We start from the raw sequence: 13,911 nt of genomic DNA, 5'->3' as shown, positions 1-13,911 counted from the left end.
GCATTGACGCAGTCGAGATCAACATCGCGTTTTTGAGGTCAGGTGAAACCCAAGTAACAGGTAATAGGTCCATCGACACGAGCCGTGTTTCAGGTTCAACACATGCGGCACATAGATCAAGATGAATATGAGAACGATGCAGACGTAAGCATATCCCACAGGACGTAAGTTGTAGGCGTATAACCAGTCCTGGTTTCAAACCCAATACTGGCCCCAAAGTCCCTTCGCCTCTTCGCTGCCGTGGAACTGGAACTCAACCGGGATGATATCGTCAAAGCCCTCGTCTAGCGTTGGTGCGCGGAAGCGGCGGCCGAAGTCGCCGAAGGCGATGCCGGGGAGGGAGGTTCGGGATTCGGGGTTCTGGTTGGGATGAGAATGATGAGGTTGGAATGGTGGGGATGTTGATACATACCAGGTCTTTGTTGGATGCTCGGACGGCGTTGTTATGCTTGCATAGATCTGGCGTGGAGATGAATTGTACGCAACGGATAGGGATCTTGAACTCTTTTGCGAGAGATGTCCAGTGAGCTCGTGTTTCTGGGTCGGCGTTCGTGTTATCTAGGGTCGGGTTAGATCGCTTGAAAATGAAGCTGAAGGTAAGATGGAAATAGATGCCATGACGTACCGACTGCCACGGACTTCTTGGCTTCCAAGTGCTCGCGGGCGACCTTGAGGCATTTCGGACGCTGTCGTTCGTCAGCACTTGATTTCAGTTTCATTTCGAATTGGTTATAACGCATACTGTCTTGAGAAGATCTTGGTTGACTCGTTCATAGCCTAGAGGTTCCAGGTGATTCCAGTAGAAAGTGGACTTCCCGGCACCTGGGCTGCCACAGAAGATAACAAGTTCAAGTGGGTGCTTGCGAGTAAAGGGTTTGGCTGCGATGAAGACCTGTCAACAATCTGCCAGTTGGGTTTCTTGCGGGGGATATCAAGTTCATTGGAAGTAACAGGACAGCACATACCCGGCTCTTCGAGATCCGTCTTTACGAAGGACATAGGGTCAAAGCCCATCGTCGCCGGCTCTGTGATCTGCCCGAGGAAAAACTCCTCGGGGGTCTTGAATGGCATACCGATGTTGGTAGCAAGTCCCCTAGAGCCGAGATCAGATTTGTCACAACACTAACAGTGATGACGCTCTTACCGATCCACAGCTGAATGATCACCCGGCCTTCCAGCCGCATCACCGACGAAAACCGACGCAGGCAAGTCAACACCCGCAACATCGAGATCATAGTCGTCCAGGAACTCGCGCCACATCCCGATACGGGGTTTCCTACATTCAGGGTCTGTGGTGGCTGCGTAAACGCTGACAGGGAAATCCAGTTCCGTCATGACAGCAGTCATCTTTTCTTTGAAGTTCGACAGACTTTTCGAGTCGCTCCGTCCACCCTTGATATCCTTTTGGACACTGATCTTCTTTTGGTTGGAGAAGATTACAACTTGGAAGCTGTCAAAGTGTAAGCTCGAGTGAACGCAATTAATCCTATACCCGGAGTCTGAACATACCCTTCAGCATTGAGCTCCTTTAGTCGTCCCGGAACTTTGGCGTTCCACCATTGCCAATCAGTGGCAGACTTGGGAAAGACATTGCCCGATTTAGTTTTGATCAAAGTTGAATCCTATATTGACGTCAGTAAGGTCCCTCGCTCGACAATACCTGTTCTAGCGTTCGTTTCAACCACTGACCAGATCAAATCCTGCAATTCTGCGCTGCTTCTCTGTGTAAGGGCCTGCCTTGCCCGTTATCTGCTTCCCGATGATGACACTTGTGCCTATGACACGCCATGTGATGGGCTCGGGCTTCTTTTGCGAGGCCGGAGTGAAGAAGTTGGCCGCTGATTTCTCTGTACATTAATTGTTATCAGTAGGTGCAATCACTAGTGAATAGTAAGACCCACTAGTTACTGTCGAGTCAACCTTGCGGCGCAACGGTGGTGGAGATATGGCTTGGGTGGAGGCGCTTCTCTTGGCTGCACCCTCGGCCATTCTGAAAGTCCGGGCTAGTGAAGACGTTGTGAAGAGTTTATGGGGATATTTGGTGTGGTGGTTGATTCGATCGGTTTTCGCAGCGAGTTGCAGTTGAATCTGAGGTCTTTTGACACGCGCCGGGACGCGGGAGCAATCACGAAGTCACATGTTCTGAACATTTAAAGTGAAAGTATACAACCAGGAGTGTGATATTCAACTATACGATAAAAAGATGATAAAAAAGATATAACGAAGCAAGAAGGGTATCCTTTTGAGACGGATGTGAAGTCAGATCTCTTTTTCATATCCGACTTCACTCGAAGAATAGGATGATGTCGGCGTAAAACGCACGGCAAGCTCGGATAGATTCTTTGTGAACTCCAATCCATGTGGGTTTTTTTATTTTCACCTTTTTATTTTCTCTTTTGTGGTGTTCGTCCAGGCAGGAGCATAGTCGAGGGTTTACCCGCTCAGCTATGGTCCTCCCCGGACATATTAGTATAGGCATTGGGCTTTTACTTATGGGACTATAAGAGTACTTTTGGCCTTATGCTGTCCTTATTCTCACTCTGGGATGACAAGTGGACTTGATTGCTATGGGTATACTTCTTTTTTTCAATCAACGCCGTAAAGTCGCTGGAGACTGGGTATTTCCCCAGCATGCTCAAATGAAGTAGGAGTGGACATCTACTTCGCCCGCGTATCAAGAGACAATCGATCTGCCTGCTCCAGGAGAACCGCCGACTTCAACTGCTCGCGCAGCCCAAAGAGATGCTGCGAGGCAGTCTTCATCGTCTCCTGATTGCTACCGTCCTGGACAATGATGAAGGCCTGCAGCACATAGCTTCCGCTCTTCTCAAACAGAGTCATATCCTTCAAAGCAGGCAGCTGCCGCCGAGGCACATTCAACTCATCCCCACCCGGGTAGTGCAGCACGCGATGTAAGAAGATAGCAATGTCATTGTGGATGAACATATCACCTTCGACCACATATTCAGTAGTGAAACTAGAACAGACAGGGTTAGTTCCCGCAATCATAAGACTCGATGGTGCCACTCACTGATAGCCCCACGCATTCATAGATTGCACAACATCGCCCCGCGGCAGCGTGGCGCTAGACATCAGACGCGACGTAACCGCCGATCGAGTGCCAGCTTCCGGGATATCACGGAACTCCAACTTCCATGGCTGACGTTCATAGTCGTACGAAGATGGAGAAGGTTTCGAGTCCATGCCGGCCATTTGAGTGTCTTGATCGACGGGGTCAGTGGACCCGAAATCCGGTTCGGAAACCGGACCAACCACTTGGGTGTAGTACATGTTCCCATTGAGCATCTTGTTCAACCGCTGCAGGTCTCCCTGTTGGAGGTCCTGACTGGCTCCGGTGCGCCCCGCCAACCCTGGTTTGCGGTAGGCTTTGAAGATCAACCGCCGCTCTAGGCAATGGCGGGGCTGCATAGCCGTCAATCCGGCAAGCTGCTGAAGAAGCTCATGATGTTGGTGGACTGGAACCGAGGCGAAAAGCGACTGCTCGTGCATATTGATATGTGTGTAAGGTCACGGGCGGGTGAATCCGGGATGTGTTAGTCAGGGTCCAAGCTTGAGTGGCGCAATGGTTATCAGAGCTCAGAGTATTTTTATGTGTCGCTGTTATTGCTAATAGCGTCTAATGTGCTTTGTTTGGTCTGTTTGATCTGTTTCTTGGCAGTCAGTCCAATGGGACTTTTCCGATGCTTGTGAAACCCTGGAATATCAATTCCGTTAAGGATAGTAAAGTTGAAGATGTCAAAATATTATCCAGTCAAAATTCTGAAATGCACTTTTTTTTGCCTCCGATTGCGGGGGAGGTCTGTGTGGGCAAATAAGCTTGAATGGACTATGGGGAAAGGATAGTAGATTGTCTCAGACCAGGATGGTGATTGGCGGATTGGAGGTTCAAAGAACGCGAAAAAATAGGCGTCAGGCACCGAAGAGGCACCGAGAACGGGGAGGAGCTCCCTAGTGAGTTCACCGAAGTCACAGATTGGGGAAGGATCATTATACTGCCTTGGAAGGTAGAGGCGGCCACGCGGGGATTAGATTCCGATGCAAAGTACTAAAGAAAAAGGAATATGGCGTGACTTATGTATTCCTCCATGTGGATGTACTTAATTATACCGTGTACATATTTTTGTATGCTGCAGGTAGTAATAAATATTGTAGATGTACTCGATTATACCGTGTACACTGTACATAATCCCGGTTCCGAATCGGCTTGTCCTAATTCGGTAATTCACCCTTCTTATCTTCTCGACTTTTCCCACTTTCCCCTCCTCTTCACCTTCCATTCTTCTAATTCTCTAATACACTCTACATTCACCTTCTCTCACATACTCAAGCATTCTAACTACCTCTAAAAACCATAACTCACTCTCTTGTTGTGACTCGCCCTCTCGGTCGGATTCGGATACTACCGGACCCGTTCAATTTCGCACATTCCCGCGTCAATTTGATCTTGCCAACCTTCCACCTTCACAAATAACTACCACATACTATCACCATGCGTGTCACCTCCGTCCTCAGCAGCGCAGCGCGCACTCCTCTCATTCGCTTCGTTGGAAAGCGCTCTGTTCCTAGTACGTGAAATTCCCATTTTCGAGCTCCAAATCTCCCCAGACCTGAGCTAACCTCATATTCCAGAGTCCATTGACCACACTCCTCGCGTCCACCCCGCCTCTCCCACCGGCTCTCTCCCTGACTCCTTCGCCACCTACCGTGCTAAGGCTCAGCAGCACGGCCCTCTCGGTCGCTCTTCCTTCAACAGCACCATCGGCGGCCAGGCCGGCGCCTCGCTTGGCCCCGTCAAGCCCCAGTCTGGCGAGTTCTTTGACCGCGCTGAGCTCCCCTCCCGCTTCGGTCGTCTCCCCTGGACTCAGGCTGAGATGGAGGCCATTGAGACTGGCGGCGCGAGCATGTTCGCATAAGCGTTCCCTCGGGCAAAATATAAATTTCTCAAAATGTATGAATGGGGCATGATACTTCCTGTGGAAGTTGCATGATGAGCGGCTTGGGTCTTCTTGAGCTTGCGGCTGGTGACGCGCGGTCTTGATGTTGACTTTGGCCGACCGTGGCATTGCCAATGCCTTCGCGATCGCTGGGGAGACCTCATGCTTGCTCACTCGTTCCGAGAATTTCCGAGACCAGAAATTCTCACCTTATACCTTGTTCCCTGTGATGGTCGGAGGCCATTTACAAGGACGTCTTTCTCTAGCGGTCATTCTTTGCCGCCCTTTTTTCTCGGTGTTTTCTTGTACCCGGCGCTGGTGGTTGATTTTTTCTCGGTGTTCTATTTTCATGCGCAACATACAGCTGTATCGTCTTGATGTCGAAACGCGAAATGTGCGTTTTATACATAGATTTTGGTCAGGAATTGGTTCCTGTTACATAGGCTCTGTGAGCACTATTCGAAGAAATGAATTTCTCGAACACTAAGCTTTTCTGGTAGACGCATAATACTCTAGAATATAGTAATATAGCTCATAGAGCTTGAACTATAAGATAATCATTAAGTACCAGGGATAGAATGGTACGTGGTCTCAAGCACGTGCCTTCCCCGACTCTACCTCGATCCGAGCAACCTTGTTTACTTCTCATCCCGAGGCCTGAACATGACCTCTCACAAGGATCATGAGAGGCTGACATTCCAGGAGACAGACGAGGCTGGAAATCCGACTGCAACCTACGTCTACTCGGGAGATGTCACTTCTTCGATTACTTCCTCAACGGCTGGGCGAGTAGATCTAATCGTAAGTGGTCCGATGTCATTACTTCCCTGTATCTTTCTAGCACTGTGGTTTGAAATGCACATGGCACATGGCATACCCAAGTCACTCCCACATGTGGCCAGCATCCCCGTTGATGTCTTGGGATACCTGCCAATCGCTTCAGAATCTGTTTTCTGGATACAGATACTCTGTCTTGCATTTAACATATGAATTGTTTCAACTACGAATGATATGTTGGTTCAAATATGAATGACATTGCATGATTCAGAAAGCCTTACAACGTTATATCAATACCTCAACGTTATATCTTCACTAACCTAGTATAACAGAGCTCCTCTTCATCTACCTCATGGTCAGGCAAGCTCCTAGTCAGCTCGCTGAGTGATGTTTTTCTTCCTTCTGGGTACCCCCTAAGTGTCAGCGATGACTATCTCCCGTGAGTACAGACAGGAGACTGTTGAAATGCATGCAATGTCCCTGATCTACGAAAAATGCTAATGTCAATACAGATATCAAATCTTTGTGAGCATTCAATCCCCTGCCAGAGATAGAAACCTCACGGCTTAAACTATCTTGCTCTACCATATCGAAAGCAATATCAAACATACACCAAGAACACAGATCTGACCCAACAATCCACCGCAAACAGGACTCCCTCCAAGCCTTCTGCAGCTCAATAGCAGGCCTCCTCTCCTCCAGAGCCGTCCTCCAAGGTCCATATCCCACCACCCCAACCATTGAGTAAACTCAAACCACGAGGAAAGCAGCTAACACCCAATCCAATATACAGGAGTCGGCGTCGGCAACGCCAACGCCTCTCCAACATCTGCACTGCTCTTACACATCCTGCAAGATATATCAGGCCGCATTGCAACGATCTGCTTCGCCCACCGCGTCGGCACAGCCCTCGAGCCAGAATGCAAAACCTACCGACTAGCAGCTGACGTCTTTAACGATATCGCCATGATCCTCGACTGTCTCTCGCCGGGTGTTCCCGCCGGACCGCCGAGGGTAATTATCCTCAGCACTGCCGGTGTCCTCCGGGCTCTCTGTGGCGTAGCCGGTGGTAGCTCGAAGGCGAGCTTGAGTGCTCATTTTGCTAAATGGGGGAATCTGGCGGAACTTAATGCCGTATGTTTCAATCTCGAATCCCGCTATGCACCGTCTTTGGAAATTGAGGCAGAGCTAACGTCCTACATTTCGTTGTATAGAAAGACTCATCTCAGGAGACCGTCATTTCTCTTTTCGGCATGCTGGTAGGCCCATCCCACCCCTCTATCAAGAACGAACTAACCACAAACCCCAGGTCGGATCCGTAGTAATCTCCCACATAACCAGCTTCACCACAACCTGGCTCCTCCTTCTCCTCCTCCTATCCCTCCATCTAAGCATGAACTATGCGGCCGTCCGCGCCGTCCAAATGACAAGTCTAAACCGCCAACGCGCAAACATCGCCTTCTCAGCCCTCCTAGACTCAGACAAGAGTCTAGCACTAGCACTCGATCTCGATATCACCCCTGCCCCTACTCATACATCCACCAAACCCAAATGGACAATCCTCACTCCGGCACAGGTATCAAAACACGAACGTATCTTCCACCGAGACGGCGCGTTACAGTGGACACAGCATTCAGACACAGATATAATAACCCACCATCTCGGATCTGCACAGATAGGCGTGTCGATTTCTACGTTCCTCGGTTCCGTGTCTAGTAAATCATTCAAACATACCCTCCCGCTCCAGCGTCTTGCGACTGTTTTCTCGGATGAATTGTATATCTTGTTTCTGGTCCCGAATGAAACCGGCGGTGATGTTAAATGGGATGCATCGATTCTTCTGAAACGGGGTTGTGGTGTTGGGCACCAGTTGAAGGGGTGGGTTCATGCTTTATTGGCAGCGAGGGTTTTGGGGAGGATTACGATTGGTTCTTCTGTTGATGTTGTTCTTGCTGTCGTTGAGGGGACGCTTGCTTTGTTGAATAGTGAGGCGAGGTTTGAGAGATATTTGATTGAGTTGAGGGGTGTTGGGTGGGATGTTGATATTGCTGCTTTGGAGACGAGGGGTGGGAGGAGGATTGATATATGATATTTACATCTTATACTTCCTCTATTGTTGACTTTTGGGGTTACCTTTTACAAGAGTAAAGGGCCGCGTATGCGGCCTTGTGATGTCTTTTTGGTAGTTTTTTTGGTAGTCTTTTTCGTAGTCTCAGATGTCTTTGAATATATTTTCTCCCCAGGTAGACAGCAGAAAAGGGCGGAAACAAAAGCATACTTTGTGTTTTAAGACTTTTCTATGTATAACCTTTGACTTCCACTTATCCGAACCTATCCTATAACTCCAGGGCTACATGTAGGAAGTGTAAACAAAGTCACATCAATAACCCATCCGAATGCCGGACATGATATTAACATTCATCGAATGGTTTGCGAACGGGGGTTACGTGTGCATCTGTACAACAATTTGGAAGTCTATACGTCTCCCCGGGCTCTCCGACATGTCTTGAGTGTGGTCCGACATGTGTGACCAGGATCAAGAAAGTCTATACAATTGATTTTAGGATTGAGAATACTATGCCTGATCTGATGATTTCATTGAACTGAGACATGTTGGGAATGTTAAACAAGGTCTTGGTTTCAGTGTTGGGTTTTGAATTACCCTAACGGTCGAATGCATGGTCTATGCAGGTCTGCGTAGAGGATTCAAGACTCAAGACACTAACGGCTTGTATTTACGATGTACTAGTGAAGTAATGTGAAAGAAGGGGTATCAAGTCTATTGATTCCGAATAATGAAATCCCAGGAGACCAAGACAATGTCTCGACAAAAACGCCGCGTGTCCAGAGGACCTGTAAAGCCAACAGATCCTCTATCCAATCTATATGAGAACATGATATGATGTATAAGGGATTGCTTTTCCCGTGATGCCATGCGCTGCAAAACAATAAGAAAAAAATGACAAGTGAAGAAGATGCTCAGCCGGAGACATCAAAAATAAAAAATAAAAAGAAATAGAACGCCGGTTTCATATGCTTTCAATGCATCATGCTCTCATACACCGCCAGTATAAACGCTCAACAAAGGCTAGAATGAAGTGGGATGCAGGTATCTCATGCAAGGTGTGTTGAGATGAGAGGTATCGTTGCGGGGGTCGTAGTTGTCGTCAAGTATGTTTTGTAGGTTTTGTATATGTCGACAAGAGTCGAGGAAAGAGAAGACAATTAGTCGTCAAGACCAAGAACCTTGGGATCGCGAGGACCACCATTGCTGCCTCCAGTGGAACGCTTCTTAAAGCCAAGCTTCATACCCATCTTCTTCCAAGGGTTCTCGGTGCGAATTCTGGGGCTGTGGATGGGAAGATGCGGCTCGCTGGCAGGCGGGGTGGTGGGTGGCGTCATGGGCTCTTCGGCGGTGGGGCTGGACTGCGGAGAGGAAGAGTCGTCGGTCAGAGAGAGGTAAGTCGACTCGCCGCTAGTGCTGAGAAGTGCGCCGGAAGTGCGTTTCCCGATGGCATGCACGGCGCCGAGGGACATGGTTGAGCGGCTGTGACCCGTTGCGGGAAGATCCTTGGTAGACGACTGCGGGGAGATACGCTTCGACACGCGCGACCGCACCCTTTTCATTGGGTGTTCGTCCAGGCTCGTCGATGAGAGACTCATGAAATCGTCGGGTCCCATGAAAGGTTCCGAGGGTCCCATGGAAGGGGAGGTGGTGTGGCTGTTGACGAAAGGGAGGAAGATGGATTCCTCCATCAAGTCGTGGATGCGCTTCACGGCGGAATCTAACGTCTCCGGTACGGGGGTGCGGACACGTTCTTGTACTGCAGGAGTGCGTCTCGGACTTCGCTCGACAGGTTGATCTCGCGGGGCGATCCCGGGAAGATGTAGGCAGCCAATAGGCGTTTCCAAAGCATCCGTAGGTGCTGAGTCTCGGGGCATTCCGATTCCATAGCGGCGTGTCCGAGTCGTTCAGCCAGTGCGTAGTAGGAATCCCGGTATCGATTGGCCTCCATGGTGAATTCCAAGGTTTCGAGACAGTGATTCTGGGAGAGGTAGGCCATGAAGGCGCTCAATGTGTATGGAGGCGGAGCAATGTTGGCCAGCACCTCGTCGAGCGTCGGACGCATAGAGAAGGCCCCCGACGAGATAGCCAGGCTGACCGGCCGGGAGCCAGATGATTCCATATCCTCTTCGGAGTCGCTGTCTGAGGAGGTGGGGGACAATTCGGGGGTTGCGGTAGGAGTGTGGTTCCGGAAGAAGAGGGACGGCGCCAACGTCTTCTTTTTAAGCATAGCGTATAGTGTGTGTCGGGGACCCTTAATCGGCTTTTTCTCACCGGACGTCCCCTGCGTGTGGGACGAGGCTCCAGCTTGTTTAAAGAGCGGCGGGTTATCGGGATACAGGCATATAGGATTGGCAGCGGTAGTAAGGGTAGCAAGAGTAGCAAGGATAGTAAGGGTAGTAAGGGTAGTAAGAGGTCAGGTATGGTAGAGTAGAGTTATAGTGGGTATAAAAAAAGTTAAGTGAGGGAAAGACGTGGGAAATCTATCCAAGAAGAAGAATAAAAAGGGCAAAGATTCTGGAATGATTCATGACGATACTTGGGTAATCGTTACGGGGGGGGGGCACCTCAGTAGACTGAAGTGGATCACCATGGTGGATCCAGGTGGTGACGCTAAACTAGTTTCTGCGCCCAAGTGGACTCTTCTTTCGATAAGATGTCATAATTGTTTTTTTGTTTTTTTCTTTTTTCCTTTTTCTATTTTTCTCCATTTTTCTTATTTTCTCTTTTCTATTTCTTCATTCGGATTTTTTTGATTCTTTTTTTTTTTCATGGAATTTTCTAATTGGTTTTAACTTTTGTCTTAAAGTGGCAACACGCTGAACTCTCACGTTTGAACAAGCGCCTACGATCTGCAAGGGATACCTTGAGAAATGTACTCCATAGCTGTCGAGACTAAAATGAATCTCTTCTAACAACCTTGGGAGATTCACTTCAAGTTGGTATTATGTAACATGTGTATCCAGCCCTGCCTATCCTTGTTTTGATCACTCCACAATCCTTCCAGAAGTCATACGTGTAAGCTTCCACGGGTTCTGGAAAAAAAAACGACCAATGCGCCCAACGTGGCGACTTTGAATTTTCATTCCCCTGAGATCCACCGAACACGAGGAACTCTTCGAGATGCATTTCTTCTACTAACAATGTCTATACTATTCTATTTCTTAACATCCAATTCCTATACTCCGTATCTACTTCCTAATTCACGATAGCCTCTTATCTCCCGGCCGCTAGCACGCCATCCGAGACCGGAATGTCAATCCTCGACCCACGGTTCTGTGTATTGTAAAGACCCGATAAAATACACGATAAGGGCGTGTCACGGCATTCACTCCCTTGCGTCGAGTGTACTGTCTTGCACGTCATCTAAAACCTCCCCTGTCACTTTGATATATTTCCAAGGTTAGATATAATCTTGGAAAGTTAAACATACAATCTTGCACTAGTTAGGGCTTGTATTCAATGCCAATTTGGCCCTGCCGATCATTTCTCAACATCTGTACAACTGGAATGTCACACAGGCTTTTCTTTCTCTGGACGCGTATGTGGTATTCACAGGGATATGGAAGAAGCCATTTGGTGGAGGCAAATGTAATAGAATCGGAGTACTCCGAGTAAATAGACAGAGTTTTCAAGTTTAAATGCTACTATAAAAAAAAATATACACGCTTATAGACTATATCCAAAGGATTCAGTGTGACCGGACGCGGAACTGCCCAGACCTTCTAGAATTCTAGAAACGCGCATCGAAGCAACTTTCAATCCACCCGATCGCCACATCCGTAAATGAAAAGAAAAAATAAGAAAATGATCTGACCACCCCTGAACGGACTCAAGTTCCACACCCAGTCACCCGTGGAATCAGAGTTTTTTTTTCGTAGATCCGGATGTCGCCACTCAATGATTTACGTTTCCCGGGGCCGAGTCTGCCCATTCTAGATATTTTCATGCCAAGATAACCCTCATTGATATATTTACGCGCTTATAAGGATATGTTCGGCCGAAATAATGGGCTCATACTTATATATAAAAGTGGATGATACTGCCGATTGAAACCGAGAGCCAAGACTGGAGAGATCTGGCCGGAGGCTTCAGGCACCTCCGGTATAGATCCACATCTTCTACCATAGTAACGATAAGAAGATTCTTTAAACTGTTGACTGTTATCGGAGTACTCCGTTGACATGATTCAGACATGGTTGTCATAGATCTTTGAGTCCATAGGGCTCTGGGCCAGGATAAGGTTACTGGTGAACATGGCTCTGGGAAGCTTGGTTCGCTTATCGCTTGGATTTGAGAGGAAGGTATATACGCCATGTTTACTTGTTATTTTAATAGATGCTCATTGGCAGGCGAATAAATCCTTATATATTCGCCATTATCAAGGTCCCCTGACAACACGGAGTATTATCGCAACATCGACGGTCAGATAGCAAAAAAAGTCAATTTTGCTGCATTTAAGGGCACAGACCGTTAGAACTGTCAAATGGCATATATGTTGTGCTATAGAAAAAGAGAACATATACGGAGTACACCATGCAGATAGATAGGTAACCCGACTTAGGTATATGCAATGCAGCAAAAGCAAAACGCATGCCAACCCCAATAACGCCTCGACACGATAACAATCCAAAAAAAAAAAACAAACAATCGCAAACTACGTACGCGTCTAACAAAGACCAAGTTAGGCCCGGAGCCCCTGCGAATCGAAGCCCGTATATCTAGGGACAAGGATAGTACCGGAGACCGCATCGAAGCGACGCCAGCCCGTATAAGGATAGTGTCCCCCCCCCCCCCAAAGCCACCCCCAAGGTCGCTAAGCCTCCCAAACCCCCAAACCCCCAATATCCCCAGGCCAAGGGAAAAAGCAGAAAGGAAAAAAGATCCACCATTTTCCCCAATGCCCGCGGGAAAAACACCCCCACATCGGCGCACGGGATCATGATACGCCCTTACCGTGGCCGCGTTTGTGGCATTGTCTACGGAAAGGCGTCTAGAACAATTTAGCGAGTGGATGTGACTCTTCTCTTTTTTTTTTTTCTTCTTGGGGTACATTTCCCACGCTACTGTAGGTCCTAGTCCTGGCGGGGAATTATTTTGCTAGTGGGAAGGGGGTGAGGCTTTTATTTTTCCCCTTCCTTTGCGCCTTTTTTCATCTTTTCTGGGGATGGGGTATTTGGCGCATTCCGGTTTCGACGGTGCGGATTCAAGGTCGGGATGTTTATAGTATGGTCTGGTTTTTTTTTTTTTTGTGACTGACCAGAATGAGGGGATATGGTTATTAACTGCACGTCTACATTAGTGTCTGCACGATCCTTGACGATAATGCTATAGCACCCTAACTAGTTTGCTGTTCACAATGTTCTATATCTCGGTTCAGCCGATCTGTATACCGATAATTATATTACGTATTTGATGCAATATAGCTGCATTGTAGTAAAAGCAAAGTGAACCAAACGAATCAAGCAAGGAGAAAACAAAAACCAAGCAACACGGATCTACCCCTGAAACCTTCCACCCTCTTTTAGCTCTCTCAATGATGTGCAGACTAAATCAGGAATTGCCGAGAATAAACGAGCCAGTCGTAAGGGAAAGATAAAAAGTATCCAAGCCGATCCGCACGGGATGATCTTTTGTTTTTGATTTGGAAGAGAAAGCAATTCAAACGTTCCAGACCAGTGACATACCACACGAGCCCTCTTCTAGCCCTGACTTAACAATATTTTGACACTAAACGGGACTAATAGCACTAATTGAACTAAAATACAGGGAAAAGTCCTCCGAGCCACCCAAAAGAGCACGGTGTAGTCGATCAGACGGCAGAAGCCGCGAATTACCTCATTGTTTATTCTCCACTGTTTCAACTAAAATCTTGATTATGGCGTAACAGATAGTCATTAGAGAACAATCGAGATCGACGTTAGTTCCGGATCTGAGCTCGATTTGGCTATAGTTACTGATTCTGGACTTTGTACGTAGTGCTGGCGCTACGTGAAACATTTTCAGGGTAATTGTTTCTGGGATGTTTCTCAGAGTGTGGGGAATCTATTCGACTAGTTTTGGTCTAGACTTGTCTCTGTTTAGGCGCCGACTATCTCTTTTTTTTTTTTTTTT

The 13,911-nt window shown here is 47.9% G+C and overlaps 6 protein-coding genes across 6 annotated transcripts; 2 read left to right on the top strand and 4 right to left on the bottom strand.

Annotated features, from left to right (window-relative positions):
• Window positions 1-195: 195 nt before the first annotated feature.
• On the bottom strand, window positions 196-1,989 carry N7517_003177 (putative DNA 3'-phosphatase Tpp1; the record flags this gene model as incomplete). The annotated part of the gene is made up of 9 exons (XM_056720907.1): window positions 196-360; window positions 413-558; window positions 626-686; window positions 743-879; window positions 966-1,093; window positions 1,145-1,450; window positions 1,510-1,622; window positions 1,690-1,847; window positions 1,902-1,989. The coding sequence occupies 9 exons, from the start codon at window positions 1,987-1,989 to the stop codon at window positions 196-198; spliced, it is 1,302 nt and encodes a 433-aa protein (XP_056585042.1).
• A 669-nt stretch (window positions 1,990-2,658) lies between these two features.
• On the bottom strand, window positions 2,659-3,510 carry N7517_003176 (mediator of RNA polymerase II transcription subunit 18; the record flags this gene model as incomplete). The annotated part of the gene is made up of 2 exons (XM_056720906.1): window positions 2,659-2,977; window positions 3,032-3,510. The coding sequence occupies 2 exons, from the start codon at window positions 3,508-3,510 to the stop codon at window positions 2,659-2,661; spliced, it is 798 nt and encodes a 265-aa protein (XP_056585041.1).
• Window positions 3,511-4,510: 1,000 nt separating this feature from the next.
• Window positions 4,511-4,934, top strand: N7517_003175 (alpha-ketoglutarate dehydrogenase subunit KGD4; the record flags this gene model as incomplete). The annotated part of the gene is made up of 2 exons (XM_056720905.1): window positions 4,511-4,586; window positions 4,651-4,934. 2 exons carry the CDS (start codon window positions 4,511-4,513, stop codon window positions 4,932-4,934), a joined length of 360 nt encoding a protein of 119 aa, XP_056585040.1.
• A 684-nt stretch (window positions 4,935-5,618) lies between these two features.
• N7517_003174 (RUS1 family protein) lies at window positions 5,619-7,821 on the top strand (the record flags this gene model as incomplete). The annotated part of the gene is made up of 7 exons (XM_056720904.1): window positions 5,619-5,756; window positions 6,065-6,171; window positions 6,245-6,257; window positions 6,385-6,448; window positions 6,526-6,866; window positions 6,947-6,991; window positions 7,042-7,821. The coding sequence occupies 7 exons, from the start codon at window positions 5,619-5,621 to the stop codon at window positions 7,819-7,821; spliced, it is 1,488 nt and encodes a 495-aa protein (XP_056585039.1).
• A 1,136-nt stretch (window positions 7,822-8,957) lies between these two features.
• On the bottom strand, window positions 8,958-9,488 carry N7517_003173 (Regulator of G protein signaling superfamily; the record flags this gene model as incomplete). The annotated part of the gene is made up of 1 exon (XM_056720903.1): window positions 8,958-9,488. The coding sequence occupies one exon, from the start codon at window positions 9,486-9,488 to the stop codon at window positions 8,958-8,960; it is 531 nt and encodes a 176-aa protein (XP_056585038.1).
• Window positions 9,489-9,517: 29 nt separating this feature from the next.
• N7517_003172 (regulator of G-protein signaling domain-containing protein) lies at window positions 9,518-10,027 on the bottom strand (the record flags this gene model as incomplete). Its single annotated transcript, XM_056720902.1, has 1 exon — window positions 9,518-10,027. The coding sequence occupies one exon, from the start codon at window positions 10,025-10,027 to the stop codon at window positions 9,518-9,520; it is 510 nt and encodes a 169-aa protein (XP_056585037.1).
• Window positions 10,028-13,911: the final 3,884 nt, after the last annotated feature.

This window comes from Penicillium concentricum (genome assembly GCF_028827145.1).
Source record: "Penicillium concentricum strain IBT 3081 chromosome Unknown utg000001l_segment0_segment0, whole genome shotgun sequence".
In the NCBI taxonomy this organism is placed as follows: domain Eukaryota; kingdom Fungi; phylum Ascomycota; class Eurotiomycetes; order Eurotiales; family Aspergillaceae; genus Penicillium; species Penicillium concentricum.
The sequence above is the reverse complement of the archived record's forward strand: the minus strand, read 5'-3'. Positions and strand labels throughout refer to the sequence as shown.